This window comes from Emydura macquarii, unplaced genomic scaffold (assembly GCF_026122565.2).
Source record: "Emydura macquarii macquarii isolate MOO-44397 ecotype Brisbane River unplaced genomic scaffold, CSIRO-AGI_Emac_v2 contig_1027, whole genome shotgun sequence".
NCBI classification, from domain to species: Eukaryota; Metazoa; Chordata; order Testudines; family Chelidae; genus Emydura; species Emydura macquarii.
The window spans coordinates 6322440-6348165 of NW_027131164.1; the positions used below are offsets into that span (position 1 = coordinate 6322440).

General features: G+C 41.0%; 1 protein-coding gene across 2 annotated transcripts; it reads left to right on the forward strand.

Moving 5' to 3' along the window:
• Positions 1–10716: 10716 nt before the first annotated feature.
• On the forward strand, positions 10717–24227 carry NT5C1B (5'-nucleotidase, cytosolic IB). 2 transcript variants are annotated; one of them, XM_067544730.1, is made up of 7 exons: positions 10717–10900; positions 11240–11407; positions 16072–16201; positions 17097–17219; positions 17970–18154; positions 19614–20013; positions 24020–24227. In XM_067544730.1, exons 1-6 carry the CDS (start codon positions 10739–10741, stop codon positions 19974–19976), a joined length of 1131 nt encoding a protein of 376 aa, XP_067400831.1. In that variant the 5' UTR covers positions 10717–10738; the 3' UTR covers positions 19977–20013; positions 24020–24227. The 2 variants fall into 2 exon arrangements, with proteins under 2 accessions (XP_067400831.1, XP_067400830.1); XM_067544729.1 differs by lacking the exon at positions 24020–24227 and having other exon boundaries at positions 19614–20551.
• The last annotated feature ends 1499 nt before the right edge of the window (positions 24228–25726 follow it).

Here is a 25726-nt window from a genome sequence, read left to right on the forward strand (position 1 = left end):
ACAGTGCAAACAGAATTAATGAACACAATGAGCTGAACCCACCCCATCCCAGAGTAAGTGGAGTATGTTTTTTGCCTCTCCCTTCTTGCCTCTAGCTTCTCCGCTGCCCCACTGACTGTCGTAGGTGCAGTGTCCACCTCTCAGTTGTGGGGCTCTGCCAGTCCCCTCTGCTGGCTCCTGCTGCCTGCCAGATGCAGGCTTGACTGGTCCCCTCTGCTGCACCTGCTGCCTGCAGGCCATCCTCTGCTGCTGGCTCTCCCACCTGCAGGCTCCCTTCACCTCCAGGCCTCACCAAGTCCCCTCTGCTGGTGGTCAGCCTCTTGAGGTTTCCTAGTTCCTTTAGTGATTTCAGCTCTTACTGAGTTTCAACTCTCAGCTTTCATTCATGGGAAAGCCTTCTACTGACACAGGAGCAATGTCCCTGCTTTCAACAAAACAAAAGACTTCAAAAGGAATAATTAATTCTTCCTTTTAACAGTGGGAGGAGATAGTCAATCCATGCCTGAGAGTAGCCCTTTGTCAGGGCTGGTACAATTTCAGCAGGAGATCCCTCAGCCCCTCCCGCTTCCTCTTACAGTGCTCTAGCATTCGTTCACCACCTTTGTTGAGCTGTTTAGATGAGAGTGGATTTTTCATCAGAACAGGCTAAACACAGTTCTGCTGCCAATGGGAAATCAACATTTCATTACCAAAAATCAGTCAGACTGACCATTTCCCATCATGCTGAGCACCTAGCTGTACTCATGCAAATACTGAGCCCCTGCAAACATAGTGTCCCCTTTCAACTGCTGAGCAGGGGAGGGCCACTCAGAAACTCAGACCTTGCTTACAAGTAGAAGATGAAGATTAGTAGAAGATGATGAAAAATACTGAGATCAGGGAACTTGAACATTGCGTCAAACACAACCCGAAAGATATTCTCAGGGAGGCCAAACGTAAGCTCCTTCCACTGAAAGTACACAAAGGACTCTGGCTATGTCATGTGGAGAAATACCTAACACAACCCGTATCTAACATAATAGTGCCCTTATGCCTTTGGGCAGTGTCATGACACAAACACTAACACATTATCATTAGTATTATTATCTATGCTCCTACTCCCAATGCCTCACCACAGGCTTGAAAAAGAAATGTGACACACTGCAAAATGGAGTCATGCTGTTACTCAGAGAACAGCCATGTTGTACATAAGTCACTGACAGGTTTGAAACTGTAACTCGGACAGGCCTAAAGCTCTTCTAGATGAAGGTACACTACTTTTGGGTTCTCAGGCATGGCTTTTTCCCCTCAGGAATGCTCTTCACTAATCACTTATGGTTGTCTTCATGCATCTGGTGGTAACTACATATACAGTCACATGCATACCACTACAGTTAAGCTTATCTCCTCTATGAACAGGTATAAGTACACTATAGCACCACCCTTGCTTAAAGCAGTCGGTAGCTTTCTATAACTGCAACCCCACCCTGTAATTACCTAAAAAAGATGGGTCCCTCAAGCCTTTTATCCACGTCATTAAAGCCACAACCGTCATATGTGACATCACTGTGCATGAGTAGTGACAGGTGTATAAACCAAAATTCTACCCTTCCAATTTCCTTCTGAAACTCCCATTATTTGTGATATACACAAGCATATCTGAGAGTAGAATTGGGTCTTGTATGTGTATTTGGGAGGAAAAGTCAGGTGTTTTGTTTTAGCAAGTCTTGTTTGTTTCAGTATAAATATGAAATACAGTCAGTATGACACTATAATCACTTTACTTTTTGTTCTAAGGATAGCTTTGCTTTTCCATTGCCATTGCCTCCCAAAATCTCCGTCACCTGTCAGCTCTTGCAGCAGGAACGGTGGAATAGTTGCCATTAATGATACCTGAGTATGAACATAGCCTAAAGCAATGTTCCCTAAGAGGAGATAAGTGGGAAACAATAATTTATTTTAATAGGCACTCTATTTATGGATAAAAAGTATAGCTAAAAAGTAGGAACATTCTTGTTAGTCCTCTCTGTTTTTAGATATAAGAAGCAAAATGTTCCCTACAGTTAGTGTGATATTCACGTATGCCAGAGTATGACTAATTTTTCTTGGTATTTTCAATAAGCTTCTTTTTCATAAAATACATTAAAATTCCCATGAACCCCAATGGAAGATTATGTAATCTAAAAGAAAAATTGTTGTCCATATATAGCAAAGGTAGGGTATTTAATTTACTGGGATGAGTCTTACCATGCATTAATATTTTTTATTATTTGTCAAAACAAATAATTATGTTTTCAACGCTTAGGCTCAGATTCACAAAAGGATTTAGGCAGCTAACTACTGAGAAGAGCAGGGCTTAGGACGCTTCCTTTTCCTCAGCATCTGGTCTTGGCTAGCTTAGGTGGCTCCCCGCCCAGCATGCTGGTTTTTGTGGTTCCCATTCTTAGGAACCTATCTCTCCTGACGTATACAGAGCCAGGGGCCCAGATTCTCAACAGTATTTAGATGCCTAACTTCCATTAAAATCAGTGGGAGTTAGGTGTCTAAATACCTTAGAGGATCTGGGCGTGGGCACCTCACTAGGGCAGCAGATACCTAAAAGTTAAACTCTACAATGCTTAGCATTGCAATACCTAAGTCCCTTTGTGGAGCGGGTCCTAATCCTGCACAGGCAGATTTGATGTACCCATATAGAGCAGTTTGCAAGACTGAGGCCTTAATTTATCTTTATCAGCAAAGACACTTGATACGTAATAAAAAGCCAATTAAACAATTCTCTCCAATTAGCAAGACTGTTTTTAAATTGTTGATGATATTTTGCATACATCCTTTCAGTAGGACCATGGAAACAGGCCTTATGTGAACACTTTAGCCTCTTATTGATATTTGTTTTACAGTTCAGATATGTTTCTGTTTTATTTTCAGAGTAGTAGAAGAGTCTTTCAATGGCTAATCTAATACACAAATATTTCCTGAATGTTAATCAAACTCTGCCTGAGCTAATCTAGATGTGCCTGTTGTATCACTCAAATGATGTGAGTTCAATTCATGTTGTGGTTTCATTGTTCTTAACAGTTCTCTGATCATTTTGCAACATGGAAATTATGGATTAATTATTACCAGTTTTCTAAGAGAAATGAAAAATCCATTTGACTAAATATGCCATGATATAACTCCTCTGAAATTGATGGAATTACACTGGGGGATAAATTTTGGTCAGCATGTCTGAGTATAAATATTTACAGCTAGATTGTGTCCTGTCTGACCTGCTTGCCCCACCCCAATTTCATTTTGGTCAGTCTACTTGGATCTTGGTTCCTCGTCTGGTGTGAATAGTAGTCCCAGACTACTGCTGAATGTTTCTCAGTTTGAGCAAGTGGGCAGGCGAGGGGGTGGTGAATGGAAGAGCCGAGACTCAGTTCCCTCTCCTCCCTACTCACTGGCAGAAGGGGAGAGTAAACTGAACCATTTTTCTCCCACAGGGAACAGTGGAAATACTGACTCTGATTCATAATTCTTTCCCTAGCTTACTTTTTGGAGCAGTGTAGTTATGTGCCATTTCTTCTGAGCCTAAAGACACAATCTGGCTTATAATATGTTTATTCAAAATGTTAGGCAAACAGTTCAGGAACATAAAGATATGATATACATGGGCTTTTTCCAGGAGAAATTATATCATAGAATCATAGAAGATTAGGGTTGGAAGGGAACTCAGGAGGTCATCTAGTCTAATCCCCTACTCATAGCAGGACCAACCCCACTAAATCATCCCAGCTAAGGCTTTGTCAAGCTGCACCTTAAAAACCTCTAAGGATGGAGATTCCACCATCTCCCTAAGCAACCCATTCCAATGCTTCACCACCCTTCTTGTGAAAAAGCTTTTCCTAATATCAAACCTAGACCTTGCCCACTGCAACTTGAAACCGCTGCTCCTAGTTGTCATCTACTACCACTGAAAACAGCCTAGCTCCATCCTTCCTGAAATCCCCTTTCAGATAGTTAAAGGCTGCTATCAAATCCCCCTTCATTCTTCTCCTCTGCAGATTAAACAAGCCTAGTTCCCTCAGCCTCTCCTCATGTGCTCCAGCCCCCTAATCATTTTTGTTGCCCTCCGTTGGACTTTCTCCAATTTGTCCACATTCTTTCTGTAGAGGGGAGGATAAAACTGGACACAATACTCCAAATGTGGCCTCAACGATGCCGAATAGAGGGAAATGATCACTTCCCTTGATCTGCTGGCAATGCTCCTACTAATGCAGCCCAATATGCCGTTAGCCTTCTTGGCAATAAGGGCTCACTGTTGACTGATATCCAGCTTCTTGTCCACTGTAACCCCCAAATCCTTTTCTACAGAACTGCTGCCTAGCCAGTCAGTCTCCAGTCTGTAGCAGTGCATGGGATTCTGCATTCTTATATGCAGCCTTCTAGGTAACAGAAATCCCCAGAAGGCTGCTTACACTGCTGATGTTTTGAACTTAATTTTCTAGGTGACTAAGGTCACCTTGCAGAACAAGATGAAAGAGGAGAGAGGAAAATTCTGCTGCAAGGATTGATACAGCTGCTTAGGGGAAGGAGATCTCAGTTAAATGAGTCCTCTGCCTCCCATGTACCAAATGTTCCTGTGATGCTAGCAGGCCAGCTGCCAGCTCATGCCAAGGTCCCTAGGCTTCACTGAATACTGAGAAATGCGTAGTTGGAAACCAATCTGGCTCACTGGTGTTTAGTATAATTAAAATAGAGATTATAGTTATAAGAATGTGTTTGGTATTTAGATTTTATGAAATGGTTGAAGGATGCTGCATGTACTTATAATACTGTAATATCTGTATTATAATACTATAATATCTGTATCCCATGTTAAAAGATAATATTTAAATGTTTGCTCTGTAACTATAAAAATGTTTGCTAAGACTATAATCCCCCAGTCAGGAGAAGCATTACCAAGTGTGAAATACTAGTTTACCTCAAGAGGTGTCATCTACTCTCCACAAAAGAAGGCCTATAGAAACAAGACAAACCATAGCGGAACATCAGTGGACAAAATATTTTGTTGATTTCTTCTCCTACATCCATGGAGAAATGACATGCACAAGCCTTTGTCCCCTCACAGCTTGAACACTGGGGGAAGGGAATAAAAATTCCTGTACAGGAGAAATTATCAATATGTTGCCAGGAATTCAGAGAGGGCAATATTTCTAAGCATAAGTAAAGGATCCCCAAGCTGCTTAATTTGGGATGTTCCTAAAGGACATATAGAGCTTGTATATTACAGTAGCATCTATTTCCTTTTGAAACCTAAGACTACAATTCATTTGTGTGTGTACGTTTACCTGTTTCAATCTTGTAAATATGTCTAATTTCTTTTTTCTAGTTAGTAAATCTTTAGTTTTTTGCACGATTGGCTACAAGCATTATCTTTGGTGAGAGAGCTAAGATACAATTGACCTGGGGTAAGTGACTGGTCCTTTAAGACTGGTTGTAACCTGAATATTGTTGTGATTTTTGGTGTAAGTGACCATCTATTACAAAGGCACATTTGTCTAAGTGGCAAGATAGACCTGAGTACCCAAGGGACTCTCTGGTTAGGCTGTTATAGTGCTTGAGAAATTCACATTTGTTAGTTTGGTTGGTGAAATCTCAGTATAGAACTCACAACCAATTTGGGTTTTGTGTCCTGCTTCTTAACAGGCCACTCTGAGACTGGCACTCACATTGATGAGCTATTCCAGACAGCTTGACAGCACCTGCCCTGGAATCATCTTTAGTTCCCTTCCAGCCCACCATGCCCACACTGGAGTCATTCATGCTACAAGTTACAGACAGACATGTGAGACATCTCTGGTAAAATGCAAGATCTTTATTTCCAAGTAATGTATCTGGCCATCACTAATTAATTAAATGTTAAAGAAATACTGTAACAGTAGAACACAGCTGGAAAAAGGACATCAAACTGTTGCCATAGAATGGAATGTGATGTCACAAATTTAGCATTCCAATTTCCCTACAAGAGCAGTGGTGGCAGGGCAGGCGGGGTGGATGGGAGAATGGAAAGGATGGGCTGAGGGAGGCACAAACCATCATTTACACTGCAACATCGTTAATAATTACCAGATGTATGAAGAGCTTTATGAAAAGAAAGAGGAAGGTAAATACCTTGAAGTGTTTAAAGATTTCCACAGCATAAATGAAAATGTATCATCACAAGCAGTTTAGCTACAGCGTATCTCTGCCACAAACTGTCTCAGCATAAAAGTTGCATGCATGAATACAGGCACTTTAAAAGATAGTATCAAAAGGAGGCATGCAATTAAAGGGACAGAGGCAATTTAGGATTCAAATTTAGGTTTTGTGGAAAAACTGTAAAAAATCTATTGTCAGTAGAAACGTGTTCATGATTTTTTTTAAAAATCAGTGTTCTAAGTGCAGAATTGTATTTAGTGGTATTTATGTTAACTACAAAGCAGATGTGCTTACCCAAAATGTTAATCTGGTGGAGAGGATGAAATTATAGTGATTTATAATTTGTATTACCATAGCACCTAAGGGTCCTAGTCATAGACTAGGAATCTGGTAGTACCTCACCAGCTAAGAATCTCGTAGTATCTCACCAGCTATGTCTAGCAGCATGTTGTGACCTGCTTCCCTGGGCCAAATCCTTTCCCAGGCTTATTCCAAGAACATCACACCTTTTGGCATGAATCTGGAAGACTTACCAAGTATCAAATTGCCCTGTGTGCATCTGGTACCTTTTGAAGCTAAGTCAGTGCAATCACACAAATGAAGTGTCCTTGCAAAGTCCATTCTGCAGTGTATGGGTGCATAATGTCCTAAGGACTGAATACCGGCTACCTTCCATTATTTATCAATGTGCAATATATCTTATGGTCCATGCATCCGGAGGAGAAAACTGGTCCATCCATATCAGGCCCCTTCCTTCCTTTGGGCCCAGAATTCTAAAGTTGGGAAGCGTCTCACATCTGTTCCTGAGGTGAGTGAAGCCAAGAAAAAGCAAGAGAATTTTCAGTGGAAACTTCAATCTCAGCACTGAAATACTGTGCTTAAGCTACTTGTTAGGCAGGGACACCTACAGTAGAGTTGATGGGAAGATATCCCACAGGATGTTTGTTCTCAACCAGGGATCAGAATCAAATAGCCCATGCTCTCTTTCTGTCCTGTCAGTGGTGACAGCTGTGAAGTACCCATGTGATTTTTTTTTAACAGCACACTCACAGGGTATGTCTACACTGCAATGTAAGCCCAAGGTTATTGGGACCCAAATCAGCTGACCTGTGTTAGGGAACCCTGGGCTTGAGCCCTATGTTAAGATTTTTTTAACCCATAACCCAGTCCCTAGTGCCCCCATCCCCAAAATGTGGCCGCTCTAGCCCTAGGACCGTGGTGCACTGTGGAAAAACTTTACTGCCCACACGTTACCAGGAAACAGCTCACTTTACAAAAGGCATGATCAGTTCATTCTCCCTTGCAAACCAGGAGGCTATCTGAGGAGGCAAATCAATAATCAGAAGAAAATGGGTTAACGTTGCCCTGAGCTGCTTCTGTTTGCAAAGTGGGCGTGGCTTCTGTTTTCAATAGCTTGAACTACAGATTGTTGGGAGAGAGAAGACTAAGGAAGCTGTCCCATGGAATTATGGGATACTTCTGGCTGACGCCTGGGACCAAGTCAAGTGGGGCTGCGTTTGCTACAAAGAAATAGGGCTCAGATCCTGGGTCCTGGCTTAACTAAAGCTAGTACCCTCCAGCCTTGCAGGTTCCTGGGACCCTGGGTCTGAGTCCTCAGTTAGGACAATTGCTGCGTAGATGCAAGGGGGTTTAGACTTGAGCCCGGGCTCAAGCATGGATTTATGTTGCAATGTAGATATACCCACAAAGGTTCCCACTCTTTTCTTAGCAGACAACCCTAGTACAAATACAGTGGGTGAGCTGGGGAATTAACTTCTAGCTAAGAAACCACCAAAGAAGTTGAATTTTGGATTCATTCCTATTCTTGGACACCCCAAGAGACTTGATGCAGTGAGAAATAACCCATTCCTCCTCAACTGAACTCTAAAGGCACCATTAAATATTTCAGATGTAAATGAGGCCACTGAATTTTGTATTTTGAGGATCATTGCTTGATTTGTAAGCCATTGAAGATAGAACACTTAAGTGGTAGGACCCAGGTTCATTAACTCAGGCAACAGAGTTGAAGTTGTTGATGTTTTCCAGTAACTTGAAAAGGGTAAAAGGGATCTTCATCACTAACTGACTGAGTAAACAACAAAAAGATGGATGGGATAAGTTCTGATTTTACTTGTGAGAATGGCAATACAAAGCGTTGCATGCAAGGGTCAAATTAGAAGAAAAAAGTAAAAACAACGAGAGTCCTGTAGCACTTTAAAGACTCTCATTGTTTTTGCTGTATACAGACTAACACGGCTACCCCTCTGGTTCTTTTCAGAAAAAAGTAGTGGAACTCAAAAGCTCCACCAGTTGGTTTAGATTTTAATGTAATTGATACTTTGGAGCATAAGATGGCAGCTACCACAAAAAGCTCCAGCTCATTGTAGTGTATAGGACTATAGTAGTAGTAGTAGTAGTAGTAATTAATAATAATTAATACCTAGTTTTTATACATCACTTTTTCATCAGTAGATCTCAAATTGCTTTACAAAGGAGGTCAGTATCACTATCACCATTTTACCAAGGGGGAAAGTGAGATATAGAGTGATTTGCCGAAGTCTACTCAGCAGACCAATGGCAGAGCCAGCAACACAAATCCAGGACTCCTGAGTCCCAGTTTAATGCACTATCCACTAGGCACCATTGTTTTCCTTTAAGTAGTGTGCAAGTCCCTTACTGGTGTTCACTGCATTCTGTGTATTAGAGCCACACAGACACCAGCCAAAGTAGCAGTGTATATGTGAGTAGGTCTTGCATATTGTGTATATTAACTGAACAAAGTTATTTGAACCCCACTGTTCCCATATAGTCCCTTCATATATTTATTGTGAAAGAGCACAAGACATGGCAGACACTGAGCCACTCTGAGAGCCAACCACTTTTGACCGGTGGACACATCACTGTTCTTTTGTTCATATGTTAGTGAGAAAACCATCGGATTATTCTGCTGCGGTTCATGTTAAAGCAGTTAAGCTGTTGTGCAAGTACTAGGTCTCTAATCCTGTTGATAAAATCAGTGCCTGAAGCCACAACATGATATTAAATAGTTGTCAGCACTAAGACTTGAGACATTAAGGTGAACAGCAGTTAGTCAATGTCTAAAATGGGAGGGTCAGGTCATATAATTCTCAAAATTGTTCATGGTTCTCCTTAAAAACAAACAAACCCATGGCAGCTACAGTAATAAACCAGTGCTGAAATAATATTTCTGAAAGGAAATAGATTTCAAATTATGAAAGGGAATTTACTCGGAGCCATCCACTCTCTTTTCTAGGTTACTGATAATACTTTTTACTTACTAGTAGTTAGGGTCTGATCCCAACCCCACGGACTTCTGTGGGCTTTGGGCCAGCCCATACTTCATTTCTTCCAGTGATCTCACAGTACTTTTGTAAAGGTGGGAAAACCATGAGACGTTAAGGTCACATTTTCAAGCGTGGGTGCCTGAAGTTGGGCACATAAATACGTATTTTAAACGTGGCCTTCTTTTCAAAGGTGCTGGACACTACTAGCAACCCCCACTCAAGTCAATGGAAGCTGTGGGCCCCTTTAAAAGCAAGGCCATGTATTTATTAGGTGACGAAAGTAGATTTATTATGATTATAAATTCAAGCAGCCAGTGTAATAAGGATGTGGCTGGCTCCTTTTGGCTACTGTTTGGGATTTTCAGTCCTAGCCCCCCCGGCTATCTGTGTGTGTGTGCAGCTGGGGCAAGAGAGGTGCAGCCCTGGGTCCTGTTCTTCCTATGGTGTTTGTGTGTCTGTCTGTCTTTCTGTCTGTCCATGATGGGGGAGAGGTTTGCAGTCCTGGACCCTATTCTCTCCAGACTGTCTGTCTGTGTACATGGGGATAGGGAGACTTGTTTCCCTTCAAGTAGCGTATCTCTGTCTGTGCGTCGGGCTTGTTTCCAGCCGCTCTGGCTCCTGTTCCCCTCAGGCTATGTGTAGCTGTCCCTGTGTCCCCCTGGGGATGATGATCGCAGCTCTGGCCTCCGTTCCCTCCCACCCAGGCTGTGTATGTCTGGAGTCATGGGGTGTGGGCTACAGCCCTGGTCCTCCAGGCTGCGTGGATCTGTCTGGAATGCAGGCCTGGCCCACGGTTCCCCCCAGGCTGGGGGGAGCAAAAAGAAGAGGTTGCAGCTCTGGCCCCTGAACCCCCCAGACTGTGTGTAGCTGTCTGGGGGCGGGGAGGAGGGGTTGCAGCCCTGGCCCCTAGGCTGTGTGTAGCTGTCGGGGGGCGGGTCGCAGCCCTGTTCCCCTCAGACTGTGGGGCTAAAGCAGGGGTTGGGGCCCTGGATGCCCCGACTGTGGAGGCAGCACGGGGCGGGGCGTGGCGTAGCGAGCCCGGGCAGGCAGGGCAGGGCCCTGCCAGTCACTTCCCCATGGCTGCGCAGACAGCGCGGGGCGGGGATGCCCGGGGACAGCTGGCTGCTGTGCTGACTGGCGCGCTCCGCAGTCCGCGCTGACCCGGGGCCCGCTCCCGTGCCTGTGTCTCGCTGCAGAGATCTTCCTCCTCCTCCTCCTGCCCCACCCCGCCCGGCCGCAGCAGCGGGCACCAGCAGCAGCCGCCAGCCGCCACCATGAGCTCCTGCAGCTCGGAGAAGCCCCAGAGCAGCTCGGCCTGCGGCAACACCCAACGCTCGCCGGAGCACGAGCAAGCGGCGGCGGCCGGCGCCGAGCAGGACTGGGCGGCGGCCAAAGCTTTCTACGACAACCTGGTCTCCGCCAAGAGACCCCGACCCGTGAGTGCAGCCGGGGCGGGGGCAGCCCGGGGCGGGCGCGCAGCTCTGCGGAGCTCAGTAAACCGCCGTGCTCGTTTCCTTCCTCGGCTCTGATCCGCGTCCTCTCCGCCGCCCTCCCTCTGCCAGTGCCGGCCGGCGATGCTCTCCCCGCTCGGTCACCCCCCCACGCCTGGCCTCCCCGTGTGCCAACCCCCGTCTCCTCCCTGGGTGCCATCCCCTTCCCATCCACCCGCTATGCCTGGCCTCCCTGGCGGGGCCACCCCACCCTCCTTGGCCTGTGTGCCACCTACCTCCATCTCATCCCCCGCCTGCCTTCTCTCACCCTTCCATTGCCTACAGCCTAAGCCCCAAAATGCCATTACGGTGGCCGTCTCCTCCCGGGCTCTCTTTGACATGGTGAAAGAGCGGAAAATCTACGAGGAGGAAGGGGTGGAAACGTATGTGAAGTACCAGCAGGAAAACGAGAACCTCCCCCTGAAGCCCGGGCCAGCTTTCTACTTTGTCAAGGTAACACAGGACATTTAAAAAAGTTCAGCTAAGCTTTGCCGTTCCACAAACAGCCTTGCATAGTTTCCTGCCAGCCTCCAGCCTGCCCAAAGCCAGAGTGGTTGGTAAATACATCCGTTTACATAATCATGCAGTCAGCAGCCTTTCCTCACATAAAAATTTACTAAACATGGCTCCTAGGTTTGTGTGGTGGGAGGGGAACTACTCTGGATGGACAGGACCAGGAAGGCAACTGAAAGCTCAAGACCAAATTTGGGGAAGAGGAAGTGTCTTCTACTGAATACAATGAGGCCACTGAAAAATGGTTTCCGGAAATATCCCCTAGTGGCCTGTTTGAGTTGATTGAGAGTATTCAATTTGTATCTGTATCTCCCTATTTAAATAAATAAATTTAAATAAATTAGACTCACTTTATTCCCTGTCCACCCCCCTTCCTGAGTCATATAAATCTGCATAAGATCACATCATATTTGCTACTGAAGAACTGGCACCGTTTAGATCAAGGAAGTTAATAGCCTCGTGGTAATCTAAAAAATGACTTCATACACAAGGTGTGGTTATGATAGCATCAATGCCTAGGAGAGTCATGGTGCAGACAGAAAGTATATTTCATTTTAAGACACTGTCAGATAATGTAGGCGCTAAACTTACCTGGGTTATAATTTGTTGCAAAACCAAATAATAAGATCTTTACTTAGTTTGGAATGACAACGGTTGAAGATATTGATACCCTATCAAGGGAGACAATAGCTGAAATAAATGGTCAAAAGGTGAAAGAGCCTCTGATTGGTATCAAAGCATCTCAGAAAATAACTTCCACTGTTGTGAGACTGGGGATAGGGCACACTGCAGAATTCAAAATCAATAGAAATGGGATCAAGATATATCCACTTCTCAAGACGTGCAAGGAGCAGGCTTTAATATCTGTCCATGCTTTTGAATGTAATATTGTAAGAAAAGTGAAGCCTTTCAGATTGGACACCTTGGATCAAGCCCTCGATAGAACTCTATACAAGTTGCCAAATTAATTCTTGAACTTCATGGCCTGATACAATTATTGTGAGACAAAGAAAACAACAACTTAGTTTTTACTCTGTTCACTCACTTAAATTAGAATTTGCCTAACTAAAGATGTAGGTTCAGTCTTAATAGAATTACTTGCACTATTTAAAAATAAAACATTTTGATTGGTTTAAAATGTTGCTGGTGCAATGAAAACCAGGAAAGGAAACAGACTCTCACCTGATTCGGGGCCTATATGCAGAGGTGAAACTGACTATTTTGTTTTCATTGTGTGTGAGCTAAGAGATATGCCAAATGTAAACAGCCCTAAAGGATGTAGGGTAAACCATATTTAAAACATTCTTTCATCTTTGATTATTTAAGTGTTTCTAATAAACAGATTTCAATGGGGTTACTTTAGTGTTATAGAGGAGAGAATTTGGTCCAAAGAGTTCATTTTAATTCTTCAGGGAATTGCTACGTCAAAGGCCTCACCAAAGCAGATTTTGAGAAGATCTACTGGATTGTCAGTGATTACATAGACTAGCTGCCAGGAAGAGTCTATGACATAGCACTTCCATTTGGATTTAAAATAAACCCTTAGCTTTCACTGTTTTAAGAATAGCCTCAGAGAGGCAATGAGTAGCTAAACATTTTTTTTTTTTTTACCATTTATGACCAAATTATGGGTGTTCTTGGTGGAGGGGAGAAAAGAAATAGGTGGCAGCCATGATGCAATTACCTGTGGTCTCCTAAGTGCAAAAGGAAGAACACCCTTGCTAAGGTGCTGAGAGATGCTGGTGGCTATGTCAGGGCAGAATGGAAGCAGGGCCATGAAAACACCCCTTCCACACACCAGCAGGGCTACAGTGGATGGAGCACATGCTACACCACTTTACCAGTACAGTTAACTTCACCGTACAGGTATGAGCATGCTCTCCCTAGCCTCCACAGGCAGAATGTGTTTTCAAAAGAGCCTAGGAGAATTAGGTGCCCAATTCCCAATGAATTTCAATAGGATTTGAGGACCCAACTCCCTTAGGCTTATTTGAAAATCCTAGTTTTTAGGCAGTGTACCTTTCCACTCATTCCAGTGCAGTTCAGGCTTTTAGGCTCTTTATGTTTAATCATTTTGGCACTGATGCTAAATTCTTTAAGAACAAATAGATTGGAATGTGCTCACTATATATTTTTTTTAAATATTAAACCCCAATATACTATATGCATGTTTGGCTTGGTGATACGGGAATGTTTATTCCAGGTTTCAATCCTTGAGGCCAGCAGGGGCCATTGGATCATCTAGTCTGACCACTTGCATAACACAAAGGCCATTACATTTCAAGTCTGATGGGGGATTATTTTCTACTTCGATGCAGAAATGATCAGTTCTTAAGTAATATCTGTGTATATGGGATCCTTTAAGTGAAAGCTTTAATGTATTTTTTTAATTTGTTGTTTGTATTACCATAGTACTTAGGAGACCTAGTCATACTAGAACCCCACTGTGTTAGGCACTGTACAAATGAAACAAAGAAACAGTCCATGCCCCAAAGAGATTAATGTGAAACAACAGTCAAGGTATGCTGACTTTTCAATCCTAAAACCTGGAGTTTCTCATTAAAAATCAAGTAAGCTTTCAAGTCCAGAAAAGCATCTTTTCCAGGTGAACAGTATTACCTACCACTTCAAAAGGGATTTCTGTTACCTTCAGATTGGATTTTTGGGGCCAAACCATCAGTGGCAAAGCTCCATTGAAATGAGTGGAAGCTAGCTGATTTACACCAACTGAGTATCTGGCCATGGTGGGGGTTTTTTGTTTATAAAATTTCAAGAAAGTTGCAACAAAAAGAAATGTGGTCAACACAGTCGCTGTGATAGACATAATATTGTAACTCGCTGCATCCATGAGGTACTTAGGAGTGTGTACCAGATTATGAAAAAAATAAAAACATGATGAAGCACAGTAAAGTGCTGGTGTACTAACTTACCATCCTCTGCACTAAACTTATCTTCTTATCTGATACTTCAATAAATATGCAGTGGTGTTGTAGCCATGTCGGTCCCAGGATACTAGAGTGGGTGTAGAGTAGAGTAGATATAAAGTGGGTGAGGTAATATCTTTGATTGGACCAACTTCTGTTGGTGAGAGAGACAAGCTTTAGAGCTCTTCTTCAGATCTGGGAAAGGTACTGAGAATGACACCCCTAAATACAAGATGGAACAGATAGTTTAGCATAAGTAGTTAGCCCATATTCTAAGGGACAATTCAAGGTGAAGTAGCCCGTTAATACCCCTGTAATCATAGGACAAAAAGGGACGTTAGTGGGGTACAGATTGTTGTAATTAGCTATAATCCAGTGTCTTCATTAAGACCATGAATTTTAGTGTCTAGCAAAGTTATGAATTTCAGCTCCCAGGATTGTCTTTTGAAAGTGTTGTGCAGGTTTCCATTGAGGATGAGGACTGATAAGTCAGATATAGAGTGAACGCTTTGTAAAAAGTGACCCACAAAGCAAAAGCTTTTCTGTCTCACCAACAGAAGTTGGTCCAATAAAAGATAATATCTCACCAGTCTTGTCATTTCAGTAAATAGTCGGCATACTGGAATATTGCAGGCCTCTGGGCACAAGGAGGGAAAGAGGACATAGGACAAGATTCCCTTTCTCTGTAAACAGGATCTTTCTGTAAGTCTATAGATGGCCGTCACCTAGAGTTTCCTAAGCATAGTCCACACAACATTCCAAAGTTTTCAAAGCTAAGTGCCGAAAGGTAGGCTATTAAGTGTACATTTAAACACCTAAACAAGTAGTTTGGTTTTTAAAAGCACCATCTTGTTCTTCTGTATTTTCAGATATCCTAGGTTAATCAGGATCTGCTCAATTCAATACTTGGACTGGAAATCTTCAAGGGAAATATGTACTGAATAGGGCAAGATTTAATGCTCTTTATTTATGGACAGATTGTCAAACCTTCCTTCCTAAATGGTGCCTGCCAATGTCTTGCTCACACCAAATCTCCATTTGTATATGCAAAGCAAGTAATCACACACTTAAAGGCACTATATGCTTGCTTATGAATTTTGCAGGAGCAATTTAGATGTTGAATTTAGAAAATATCTCTCTCGATACTTGTATCCATTAACAGAATTTCATAAAGGATTACTAAAAATGACTAGCAGGTACCATCCACAAACAACAATACAGGTTTGGAAAAATAATCTTTTGACTCCTGGAGAAATCCCACTATTCAAAACCAGGATAAACTCCAATCAAAGACAGATCATACTAAAAGAAATTTACTTCAACCTTCAAAATCTAGAAAGATTCTGTTCACTTGAAAACTAAAAGAAGACCTTTGGTGGTGCAGAGTACCTTTACAGATTTATTTTAGCTGATGATAAGTAAAAAGAGCCTCATTATAAAGTTAAATTCTGTAACTTTCATCAAAAGAAAACTACTAACTTGCTTCTCTTGTAACAAGTCCCAGAAAATAGTTGCTGGGAGGTGAAGAAGATAAATTAATAAAGCAAGTTTGGCAAGTTTAAACTGCCAAGCTGCTTTTCACATTCTTCTTCAAGGTAGGGCCCATACTTATAACCCAAATTACTCTGATTAACAGAGAATGCATATGCAGCTTTTTTATTCAATGTTTCAAACCTGCAGGCACTGGAACAGGTCAATGCCCGGCTTCGTGAGCTGTACCCTAATGACGAAGAGCTATTTGATATTGTTCTGATGACTAATAACCATGCCCAAGTTGGAGTGAGACTCATAAACAGCATCAATCATTACAGTAAGTAAAATAAATAACACTTTGTGAGCTGCTTGCTGCCATGCTGTAAACTGAAGCATTTTCAGTTTGCTTGTTCTGACCCTAGAATGGGCAGTTTCTTTGATACAGATACCTATTGCTAGGTGAATAATGTTTATTTGTGGGTGTGTCAGAACAAGTGAGTGTGTGTTAAACAGGATTTGGCCCAAAGCTCTAGCCTTAACTTGTCAAGTCTGAATCTCAATTTCTAAGACAAGGATCTTGAATGTTACTTTATTTTGTATTTTTTCCTTCTAAACTTGCAATCACAGAGCTGTCTCGGAGGGATTTTGTGCGGATTCTTGGGGGATAAGGAACAATCATTGTAGTCGGTTAAACCTCTTAAAGTTGTTAAAAGTCGGATTACTACTAAACATAGAAAACTTCTTTAAAAGTTTAGCATTAATTGAAAAATAAGATTCCTCTTGTAGGACTTCAGTGCCAGCTCCTCAGTTGGTGTACAGTGGTGTCACTCCATTAACTGAATAGTCACTTGGTAAAACTGGAAGTCTTCAGAAGGACCTAGAGGAAATCCTTAGCTGAAGATCTGGCCCACTATGTCCTTCTCGAGATTCACATTGTTTCAGTCTTTCCAAAACGTGACTGCAAGAGTTGTCATACCAAAGGAGACCATGAGTGTATCTAAGCAGGTATTCCACCCTCAGATGACCCCATGTTTCAGATAAAGTTGGGAAGTGGCTTTTGCTCAGTAAGGGACTGAGAGAAATGTATGTCAGGGTCAGGTCTTAACATTTAAGAAATGTTTCTCTGTTCGGAACTATATTTTGAGTGTGTTATGACAAAAACACAGTAGGGTTGCACCTTGTCAAACTCTGTTTGTTTCCTCTATATCTGAGATTTTCATGCCTGTTTTTAGGTTTATCAATTGAACGCTTCTGTATGACTGGTGGAGAAAGCCCTATTGGTTACCTGACTGCATATCTTACCAACTTATACCTCTCTGCTGACTCTGAAAAAGTCCAAGAAGCTATAGAAGCAGGTTTGGATTGGCTCTTACCTTGGTTTATTTCTCACTTAAGTCTATTAATAAAGGAACTCAATAATTATATGTATCTTTTCCACAGGAGGGAGAAATATTTAAATAAATATGGAGTGCAATACATATATGTAATATCAACTTGTCACTGATTTTATTTAATGATTATTATCCTTCTGCTTGGATCTTATAACGCCCCTCTTTGCTCCCTGCACTGTGCCAACAATGGGAGCCTAACCAATCTCTTGCTCCCAACTTCATGTCTTTATCCAGGCTGCCCCTCTCACTTGCATGATCAGCAATGTGCCATCCCTCCCTCCTGTTATCATTCAAATTCCTCCTGAGGTCACCTCTTTTGTGATGCAAAAATTAGCCAACATCCAGTGTCTTCTCCACCACAACCTTAATACAAAGAGTGATCTTAAAATAAAAATTAAAAAATAAAATCTGGAGTAAACATTTTCCTCAGAATTTCTCACTATTTGTTATCATCAGTGTGTTTTAGGGTCCAATCCTGCAAACACATATGACTGAAAGTAACAATTCATGAAAATAATCTCACTTAAATCAATGGGATTACTTGGATATATGAAGTTACTCCTATGCATTAATCTTTCTGGGGTCAGGACCTTAGACTAAGTGCCTTTGGGTTTGTGAAGGTTTGTACCTATTCTGTGTCCATGCCACTGCAATAATAATTAATAATAGTGAGTCCATTGGAAACTGCTAACTGAGCTTCTAATGTATTTTCAGGGATTGCATCTGCTACGATGTTCACTGCGAATAAAGACGTACCTTACTGTGATAAGCAACTGAGGGTGGCGTTCGATGGGGATGCTGTTCTCTTTTCTGATGAGTCAGAGCAGATTGTCAAAGAGCATGGGTTAGATAGATTTTTTGAACATGAACAGATGAATGAGAATAAGCCCCTTGCACAGGTATCTGCTTCTTGAACTATTAAGAGTTTTCAAAACAACTTTGCATTTTTATTACTAAAATTGTAGTTGCTTCCTTGATTTTGTTTTTCCTTTGTGTACATTATTTTTCTCTTAATTTATATATTAATGTGTCTTGTTCTTCATGGATGTTTTATTTGTGATTCAAAGAACCTTTTAATGATAACATTAATTTCATTATGCCTGCTTGGATTTCCTTTTTTAAGGACACTCCTTAGAATGCATGTTTGATATTTAAGGGCCTGATCCTGAAGTCCTTACACAGGACTCCCATTTCACTGGGAATTTTGCATTGAGCAAGAACATGAAGTTCTCGTAGCCACCTCTGGATGTATTTTTCACTTCAGCATCCCCTAAAGGCCTGATTCAAGTCATTGAAAAGACTACCATTGATTTCAATGGACTTTGGGTCTGGTCCTAAGTGAGATGAGCATGGCAACTTATATCCATTCATAGCAATCAGCTCTGTCTCCAAACATACTACTCTGAAATGTTTTTTCAGTATTTGCGATCCTTTGTTCCCCTCTGTGTGTGGGTCTAGCTTGGAGTGTAATATCTGTTCATGCTTAGTTCCACTTTTTACTGTCATGAAACAGTTCGTGTACACCTCTCAATAACATATTAACAAAGAGTTGGCATTTGTTTCAAATGCCAGAATGGCCCGAGTGTAATATCTGTGTTCATTATTAAACAGAATTATATTTGTCCAGAAATTTAAACATATTAGAATAAATTTAAACCAACTTTGCTTTAATTTACACTGATGTAAATCCAGAATAAAGGCCTGATCCATGAAAGCAGTGGAAATTGTAGGTACTCAGTATGTCAGAATTTGACCGAAAATTCTGGGCCTCATCCTTCTGTCACTTACACTGGTGTAAAACTGAAGGAATTCCACAGAGGTCAATGTAGTTACCCAGGAGTAAAAAAATCAAGATGAGAACAGAATCAGGTGTTGTTGAAGAACAAACCTTTTGCTTTTTTATTTCATGAATCCTAGAGAGATATGATAGCTGTGTATTAGGGCTCCGCAGCCCCAGTCAGGGTCAGAACCCCACTGAACTAGGCACTGTAGAAAAATAAAGATTTACAAGATCCCTGCCCCAAAGATTATCCAATCTAAGAAGACATAGAACTACAAAGATAGTCAGAGGGATACACTGAAATATATAGAAATTATTATATACAAATATATTTTTCTTTATGGTGGGAGGGCATTCTATTATGCAAATAGGTATCAGTATTCAGCAGATGCCCCACAGCCAAGCTGTCATTTGCTGGTTGGTTTCCTTTCTAGGCATTGTGTTGAGAAGGGATTCCAAGCAGCAGGTGGAATCACGGAAGGAGTTCCATATATGAGGGGCATCATGGAAAAAAACACAGAGATGTTTGTGGGGGAAGTGAACAAATATTAAACATGTTTCTGATATTTTATACCTAGGGTCCCCTGAAAGGTTTTCTGGAAGACTTAGGGAAGCTGCAGAAGAAGTTTTATGCAAAAGATGAACGATTAGATTGTCCTATTAGGACCTACCTCGTCACAGCTAGAAGCGCAGCAAGTTCTGGAGCCAGAGTGCTGAAGACTCTCCGTAGCTGGGGTTTGGAGATTGATGAGGCACTTTTCCTTGCAGGAGCTCCTAAAGGACCGATCTTGGTGAAAATCCGGCCTCATATTTTCTTTGATGATCAGATGTTTCACATTGAAGGAGCACAACAACTGGGTACTGTAGCAGCACACGTACCTTATGGCATTGGTCAGAAGTACAACAAATCCAAACCTAAAGATGGCACTGTTAAAAAATAGCTTCCCTTTAACTTAGACTGCCTCTAACACATCAATAGTTAAGTCTGAAAACTCTACATTTGTACTTTATGAGGAATATGTTTAAAGATTTGACCTCAATAACCAAATGAGTTTTAAAAGGAAATATTTTTAATATAGGCATGTTTTTAATAGTACACTTGAACACTTTTTTTTTTTTTTTAATCAATCTGGGTCTAGCACTTTGTTTTTTTAATATTAGGGAAAGGCTTGTATTGTTTTTATCATTTAAGCCATATTTTTAAGTCCTATGTATATTAGTGTGTTACTTCTTTGAAAGGGTTGTATTATGGGTTATTTATAACATGAATCATGCTGCATAAAGAATACTTACAGGTTATTTCTAAAGAAACCAAAAGTGTGGTGCAAGTGTGTTTACCTATTCAGGATCAGTTTGTGGAATATGTGCTCAGTGATTGTGTCATCATGAATTTTTTATTTGTATGGGTGATTTGTAAGTCCAGTGGAAAATGTTAGTTTGTTTGGCCTTGTGTTTACAGGAACTCTTTATTTTTCTAAACTATTTTTCCTACTCTAATAAAGTTGGCTTTGCAGAACATTGCCATTTTTCTGTGTGTGGGGGGGAGCTGGTAGTGGTGAGATTTTGTTTTTTTCTCAACAAGGATCACTGAAAATTTATGGTTCTTCTGAGGTCTATGTGAAATGAGTTGGGTGACCTCAGTTCAGTTTCAAGTGGACTAGTGTCCACTTCAACATCATATTAATGTTCATTTGCACCATTGCTGACAAGGTGAGCAGAGGACCAAAGAACGTGTGGTATGGAAAAGGAAATTATCCACATCATGCACCTTCCCATCCAATCGGCAGTTCATCTGGAACAAGGTTGAAACATAATAGCCAGGCATAGCAATGCTTTAGTTTGTGTTGACCTGTAGATAGAGGACTTTTTCTCCAGAACTGTCAGTCCTTAACCAAGCATGATCACTGACGTGTGTGAAGAGACAAATATAAAAAAGATCCTACTGTTTTTATTATGCTATATGTTTGTTCATCGTAATAGTCAGACACTAAATTGACTAAATTGAAGATTCTGTTCTTTGATGTTTGAGTTATGCAGGCTTACCTTCAGATATGTCAGTGACATGTGGCAAGATGTTGTCAGCAATGTAAGATATGCAGGAACACATTCTAGTTGAGATAAAGTTAGTACAAATCCTATTTCATCCTATCAAAGAAAGGAGGTTCCTCTTCACTCACTTTATAAAGTTTCTGAATGCAAACCACAAGGGACCTACTTTAAATCTCAGGACAAATTTTAGGCCACATTTTTTAAACACTGCCTTTGATTTTGTGTGCCTCAGATTTTGGATGCCCATCCTGACACCCTGGACCTGATTCTCAAAAGTGCTGAGCATACACAGTTCAGTTGAGGTCAGTGGGAGCTCTGATTATACAGAATCTCTGACAATCAGATTCAGTTTATTTCAAGTTGAGCATTTAAAAAAAAAAAAAAGACAGAATCAGAGGCTACTTTTGAAAATATTGGCCACAGTTAATCTAGCCATGAGGTATGAAGATTGCTGATTAAGTTTTCTGTAGTGAGTAGCTACCGGTTAGCAAATACCAGGTTTTCAGTTTTTTTTAATATAAGTGAAAGAAATATCCTGATATCTGGTTTGATTTTGTACAGCTCTGTGATTGAATAGGCAAATCGCAGCTATTTGTTTGGCAACCTCTGTAACTGGGGATAGACTTATCCATTGTCCATTATGAAATGATAACTACAATGACAATGTATTTTTTGGAATGTTCTGCAACAGTTTAAAACATATTTTTAAAATCTGCCTGAGGATTTAGCAATGAATTTACCAGCATCAACAAGGAGTTAATGTGGCTGCAATCCTGTGTAAGCTTTTGAAAATTTAGGGGATATATACTACCTTTGTGAGCTGAAACTTCAAAATAGAAGTAATTTTATTCTGCCAAACTTTAAAGGTTACAGTTCTGGAATGCAGTAAAACTGAGAATTGCCTTGTGATTACAAGTGGTTATTAAGCTAAATATGAAGTCAGCTATTCTGGGAAATTTTAGTGACCTAGATACCTTGAATCCTGGAAAACTTTAATTTTGAAAAACAATGAACATTGCTAAGGGGCTAACTTTCTCATTTTGGAAACAACCCATTGTACCAAATATCGTATTGATTGACTAGATGTGCTTAAGTTCTGATACATTGTGGTAGTTCTTCTTGGAAAGGATTTAGACTGAAGGATTTTAGGCCAGTGGCTGACTTTGTACTCTTCTTGATAATATTAATATGGTTGGTGTGTTCTGATTGTGGGATAAGCACAGGACAGAGATGAGGTTTGGAGATATCTGTAGGCATTGCTCAGGTCAGCATCTCTTCTGACGAAGTGGGTTACAGCCCACGAAAGCTTATGCCTGCAGAAATTAAATTTGTTAGTCTTTAAAGTGCTACAGGACTCTCATTGTTTCTTCTGGGTGTGCTGCTTAGATTGAAATGCAAAACTCATCACACACGCGTATATGTTCTACATGCTAGAAAGGAAGAAATGGAGAATTATTTGTATTCTTAAGTACTTGAGAGGTACTTAAATATTACAGTGATGGGCACCATATAAGTAGGTTGACAGAGTCCATATTTTATCTTTAGAGTGTGTGTGTGTGTGTGTGTGTGTGTTTGTTTTTGTTTTACTTTCCTGGGTTTTGGAGGATGAGTTGTGGTTATTTCCCTCTTTTTTTCCTTCAAAAAGGAGGGAAAAACCCAGATGCTTTAGAAAACGTATGTTGTTTTCTGTGTTGCATCATGCTTATGTTGTGTTTTTACTAGTTTCTATACAATTGTACTTGAATTTATATGCAAAATGTTTGCTACCTCGGGCCCAGTCCTGGGAGGTGATGCACATCCTCAGCTTCTAACAGCAACAACTATTGGAAATGAGGGTGCTTAACACTTCACAGAATTGGGCCAATGAACATTGAGCCAGAATATACAGATTTGTCTACTTCTACCTTTGTTGCAAGGATGTTGTGGTTTTAAGGTAGGTAAATGTTTCGAAAATGCGTTGAGACTCTTAAATGGAAGATGGTATAACTCTGAAGTATTTTATGTTTGGGTTTTTTTTTTCTGTCATTAGACTACTCAGCTGTCCTCTCAATGATGTAAGTATTTAATGTGCTATGTTATCCTGACTGATCATGCTCATCTTCTAGCATCTGAATTATTTTTCTTATAAGTTATGCTGTTTTCTAATTTGATAGGGAAATACGTTTGTCCTCAGCAAAAAAAAAGTAGGCCAACGTTTTCTTTCAATATAGACGAGTGATTTTTGGGTGTTCAACTTGAATAGCTTTGATTTTTAGAGAGTGGATGTTCAGCCCTTTATAAAATCAGGCCCCTTTAAGATGCCTCAAGTTGGGCACTCTCTGCCATTTTTTAAAATCTTGGCTCTGGGGTCTTCATCTGAGGAGGCAGGAGGCAGTGTTTTGAGAGACAATATTCAGCTGAGTGGGCTTAGTAATGTCTTTTCCCATCTCTGCTAGATCCTTGAAAAAGTAATAAATTAATCTTCAGGGACGAAGCTCTACCCATGACTTATACCACATACAACCCATTGAAGTCAGAGTAGAACAAGGCCCTTTGTTTTAGTGTTCCCTTGAGATGAGTATTAAGAAAAACAGGTGCCTGGTCAGATCATAGAATGGTCTTTATCATGTATTAGATTAAATCAGCCATCAACATAAACATATATCCCTCTTCTGAAGTTTTGTACTGAGAGATGGAGTTTTCTCAATGAGTCTATTAAAATCTTTCATGTTTTGAAGGCTCCTGGAGGCCTTAGATAGCTTTTGTAATCCAGTTTGTTTTATTTTTCATTAGGTGAATAATTCAAAGTCACCTAACATTACATATTTTGAATATTTTGAGAAATATTTCAATAGAAAATTGATCTGAAATTGAACAATTTATAGATCCACTATGGTGGACCTTCTGTCTCCCATTTTTGCTTTCATAGTACTAACCTTCATGCTTTTGTCTCTAGATTGGCCCAGGGTTTGCATTGGGAAACCTAAACGAAAGAAAAGGACAACTGCTTAAAGATAAGGAAGCAAACCTTGTCAGACGCTTTCAGTATTCAAGATTAGCCTATACATACCTGAATCCATGTCCATAAGTGTATCTGTGATCTTTTCTCTATTAGTTCTATGTAACAAATTCACCCATAATCAGTCATTAATAAAAAATGTAAAAAATGCATTCAGCCTTCTGTTGTGGAATGAACTTGTTAAGCAACACTCTCATTCAGTAGCTCCAATCTGCATACAAATTGAGTATGGTTTCATGGAATTGTAGATAGGTAGGACTGTAAGGGATCTCACAAGGTCATCTAGTCCAGCCCCCTGCTCTAGACCATTCCTGACCAGAGTTTGTCTAACCTGTTATTGAAAACCTCCAATGATGGGGATTTCACAACCTCCCTTAGCAGCCTATTCTAATGCTTAACTATCTTTTTTAGTTAGAAAGTTATTCCTAATATCTAACCTAAATCTCCTTTGTTGCAGATTAAGCCCATTATTTCTTGTCCTATCTTCAGAGGATATGGACAACAATTGATCACCATCCTCTTTATAACAGCCCTTAACATATTTGAAGACTGCTATCAAGTCCCCCCTCAGTCTTCTTTTCTCAAGACTAAACATGCCCAGTTTTTTTAACATTTCCATGTAGGAGAGGTTTTTCTCAACCTTTTATCATTTTTGTTACTCTCCTTTGGCCTCTCTCCACTTTGCCTACTTATTAAAGTGAGGTGCCCAGAACTGGACACCGTGCTCCAGGTGAGGCCTCAGAAGTGCTGAGTAGAGTAGGACAATTAGCTCCCATGTCTTAGAAATGACACACCCGGTAATATAATCCAGAATATCAGTCTTTTTTGCAACTGCATCACATTGTCATCTTATATTTAATTTATGATCCACTATAACCCTCAGATTCTGTTCTGCAGTTTTACTGCTTAGCCAGTTATTTGCCATTTTCATAGAATCATAGAAGTGTAGGACTGAAAGGGACCTCATCTAGTCCAGGCACTTCAGGCAGGACTAAGTAATAACTAGACCATCCTTGACAGGTGTATGTCTAACCTGTTATTAAAAATCTCCAGGGATGGAGATTCTACAACCTCCCTAGGCAATTTGTACCAATGCTTAACTACTCTGATGGGGAGTTTTTCCTAATGTCCAACCTAACCCCACTTGCTGCAGTTTAAGCCGTTGCTTCTTGTCCTATATACAGAGGCTAAGGAAAACAGTGTATCACCCTCATCCTTATAACAACCTTTCATGTACTTGACAACTGTTATCATGCCACTCCCCTTCTAAACAAACCCAATTTTTTCAATCTTTCCCCACAGCTCATGTTTTCCAGACCTTTCATCATTTTTGTTCCTCTCCTCTGGACTTTCTCCAAAATCTCCCTATTTGTCAGTGTGCATTTGATGTTTAATTCCTACGTGTACTGCTTTGCACGGGCTGTCTTCGCTGAACGTTATCTTGTTCATGTCTGAGCAGTTCTCCCATTTGTCCAGGTAGCTTTGAAGTCCTCAGTCCTTGTACGGGGAAGGCGGAGGAAACTACAAGTCCCAGAGGGCTCAGCGAAGGGGAACGCGCAGGCCGATCTCCATCTAACCACCCCTGTGGAAAGCTGGGCGCATGCGCGCTGGCAGGAACGCCGGGGTGGCTGTCGTTCGGCCCGT

Coding starts and splice junctions, on each gene's coding strand:
- NT5C1B (XM_067544730.1), top strand. CDS start 10,739: ATGAGCTCCTGCAGCTCGGAGAAGCCCCAGAGCAGCTCGGCCTGCGGC. Junction 10,901..11,239: donor CCGCCAAGAGACCCCGACCC/GTGAGTGCAGCC, acceptor CATTGCCTACAG/CCTAAGCCCCAAAATGCCAT. Junction 17,220..17,969: donor CCAAGAAGCTATAGAAGCAG/GTTTGGATTGGC, acceptor ATGTATTTTCAG/GGATTGCATCTGCTACGATG.